The sequence below is a fragment of the Ptychodera flava genome, chromosome 17 (genome assembly GCF_041260155.1).
Source record: "Ptychodera flava strain L36383 chromosome 17, AS_Pfla_20210202, whole genome shotgun sequence".
Taxonomy (NCBI): Eukaryota; Metazoa; Hemichordata; class Enteropneusta; family Ptychoderidae; genus Ptychodera; species Ptychodera flava.
Genome location: NC_091944.1, coordinates 4,749,611 through 4,752,578, shown reverse-complemented (window position 1 = coordinate 4,752,578; position 2,968 = coordinate 4,749,611). Strand labels below are relative to the sequence as shown.

Here is a 2,968-nt window from a genome sequence, read left to right as displayed (position 1 = left end):
GTGCTTGAACGACAAACAGATTTATGGACTTCAAACAAATAATAAAAATGGCAGATAAACAGATAAATGTCATAAGCGAAAGTTCATGACAAATTTAATAACCTATTATCCGTTAGTCTGAGCAGTTAATCGCCAGAAGGTTTTCGTTAGAATTCAGAACATGTAGATCCTCAATAATGAATTTTATGCGCGGATCAGAGACCAGTAGTTACCGAAGTCATGTTGATTGAGGGCGCTTCTCCGTGAATTTCGTCGTCCACGATGAAAACCTTGTTATCGTTGTACATGGCCGGACTAGATGGTGCCACACCATTGTTGGTACCAACTTTTTCAGCGTGCTTATCATCTGCAGCTTCTTGGCCTCTGCTTTCATTAGGTTGCCCACTCTTCATCAAGGCACGCCGTCCAGACGGTAGAACGTACAGCCATCCAGCCGAGACACCGCCAGCCAAGGGCCCGGCCCAGAACACCCAATGGTCATCGAAGATGCCCGTGATGACAGCTGTGCCGAGTGTCCTCGCTGGGTTTATACTGAGACTGGTGTAGCCAATCTACAAAATATTAAAGTGGATCAAAATTGTATCACGCATTGCTTACATGCAGGTCGTGAATGAATATAAATCTAAATACTGGGAGACTTCCACAGTGGCCCTCTCCCAGACCATACTATCATTTTTGGGAAGATATGTATTGTATTTGATTATGTCACCCAAAAACTGACCATTACCCTGAATTTAAACCCACCGATTCTCTGATTTGATATCCTTAAGCTTCCTCAGAGGAAATTCCAAAACTAAACTGTTGTCAGATACGGGAGGGGGCTAAGATTAATCTTGTCTATATACAGTGGACATATCGTACATTTGAAGTCAAACTGTTTCAAATTGGTCTTAGACAGACCAAATAAATGAATGCGAAACTGTGGCCCAATCTCTTAACCACTTCAAGGTTTGATTTGATATGGTTCGTCTTAGGAAAATTTCCTGCATAACAAAACTAATTCAACAGTTTGTGGCGTAAAAGAATTTTTACCTATCTCTGATACCGCGATTTTTTATTTTATAAACCTGCATGTATGTTGAGTAAGAAAAGTGCAAACTTCGTGTCTTATACGTACGTGAATTCGACCGAACTTCTTTCAAATAAAACGATATTCAATAGCTGTATGAGTAAGCGGCGACTATGTCCGCAATTCGAGCACATGTGCGGCCGTCTTAACTATCTGTGTAAGAGCCTTCGGACGAACATTTCAGTCCGTCACCTGTCTTACGTCATTTGATTGGCGGCTGCTTTCGCTTTCGAGTCTTTGACATTTTCACACTCACACCTAACCTTCCATCTCCGGCCACTGTTGTTTTAAGTCTGAGTAACTCTGACATTGACAATGACAATTTTGTTAATTTTTTATCACATTCTCGAAATTTTACGTGATCCTCTCTCAACCGATCAAAATGGCCACTTGCCAGTTTGTGGCTCAGGTTAAAGTTTCCATCTTGATGCACTGCCTTAAGTTCTGCTCGTTGTGTCATTTATTTGTCTAGCGGAAAGTGTATAATTGGTGTACATTTACAGTGCATGTAATAAATACGACAGGTGCGTGACAGAACACAATACCGAGTATTTCAGGACGCTTTTGGAAGGAAACGTTTAGCATGTATATGTGGGACAAAGTACTATAAAGATATCAAACACATGGTTTATGCTTACCCCAGCCAGGTGAGCGATTACTACAGCTATTCCGATTGCTAGCGGTTTGCTGCCGCTGATGGCGTTCTTCTCGTCAACTGTGGCGAAGACGGTGAACACCAAGACGAAAGTCAGAACGAACTCGACACCGAAGGCCTGCACCTGTGTGATGTCTGGATTCAGGATGTTTGCTCCCATTGTACCACGAACGCCCTCTGGTGTTACTCTGAGATTCAAGATGACAGAGAATACAGAGTAAAACCTAAATTAAAAGTCGTGCTGAATGGAAAACAACGTTGATTCACAATGAAATTCAATACAAGCATAAGATAGGGACATCTATTCGGACTCTCAAACTTTTACAATCTTGATCTTCAGCCTTACGTTGTTAAATTAAACACAAGTCAGAATCTTTGAAATCCTAACTTTATGGCTAATCTACAGTTTCCTTTAGACAAATCATGGAGATTAGATTATAGCCCCCTTGTCTTTTTTGTAAGCGTCAAAATATTACTCTGAAATTCAAATTCGATAAAGTTGCGGTAGCGCAAACACCATGGCGTGGCTGGCTGTTACACACTTGACTGTGACAGAGAAGAGATCCGCAAACGACTTGAAACATGTACCGTCAGGGCAAAATGAAAAGTCTCATTTGTGGAGTGATCGTGATCGTCGTGGCAAGGTTTAATAGATTGTGAAAATAGCTTTCGTTGCCGATTCGTCAACTTACCCGCGAACGAAAGCAGCACCGGCGATGGCACCAACACACTGAGCGATTACGTAGAACAGGGCCTTGAGAAGTCCGATCTTTCCCGTGACTAGCATCGCCACTGTGACGGCCGGGTTGATGTGCCCACCGCTTACATCTCCGAAACAGTGCACAAGCGTAGCGACGGCGAGACCCGCACACAGCGCGATCTGGACCACCGACGGCGTCTTCTCGTCCCACGAGATGGTCGACGATAGCAGTAGGCACACGAAAAGAAAAGTTGCTACCAGTTCGCAGGCAACAGCTTCCCAGAAATGAAGACATTTGTGGGAATCAGTTCCGCAAAGCCTTGCACAAACAGATTGGTTTTGCTGTGACGACGCCATTCCTGAAAATTTGCTGAGGTTTTGCACAGGGCGGAGACCACTGGAACTGAAAGCCTCGGAAGATACGATGTTCAGCTCGATGTTGTGCTCTACGTTATTCACGCGCTCGCCTAGGAGTATACTAATTTGTATAACAAAGAAATATAATGAAATCGACCAATCACAGACAATCTTACGCCGAGGTATG

At 43.3% G+C, this 2,968-nt stretch overlaps 1 protein-coding gene across 1 annotated transcript; it reads right to left on the bottom strand.

The window, feature by feature from the left end:
* Positions 1 to 2,868, bottom strand: LOC139115214 (aquaporin AQPAn.G-like). Its single transcript, XM_070677165.1, has 3 exons — positions 2,417 to 2,868; positions 1,708 to 1,912; positions 1 to 551 (listed from the first exon to the last, which is right to left on the bottom strand). The coding sequence occupies exons 1-3, from the start codon at positions 2,779 to 2,781 to the stop codon at positions 195 to 197; spliced, it is 927 nt and encodes a 308-aa protein (XP_070533266.1). The 5' UTR covers positions 2,782 to 2,868; the 3' UTR covers positions 1 to 194.
* Between the last annotated feature and the right edge of the window lie 100 nt (positions 2,869 to 2,968).

Bases quoted from the DNA above. Each gene is read 5' to 3' on its own strand.
- LOC139115214 (XM_070677165.1), bottom strand. From the start codon at position 2,781: ATGGCGTCGTCACAGCAAAACCAATCTGTTTGTGCAAGGCTTTGCGGA. The intron at 1,913-2,416 runs GTAAGTTGACGA...CTTGAATCTCAG, and splicing joins GGTGCTGCTTTCGTTCGCGG to AGTAACACCAGAGGGCGTTC. The intron at 552-1,707 runs GTAAGCATAAAC...AATATTTTGTAG, and splicing joins TAATCGCTCACCTGGCTGGG to ATTGGCTACACCAGTCTCAG.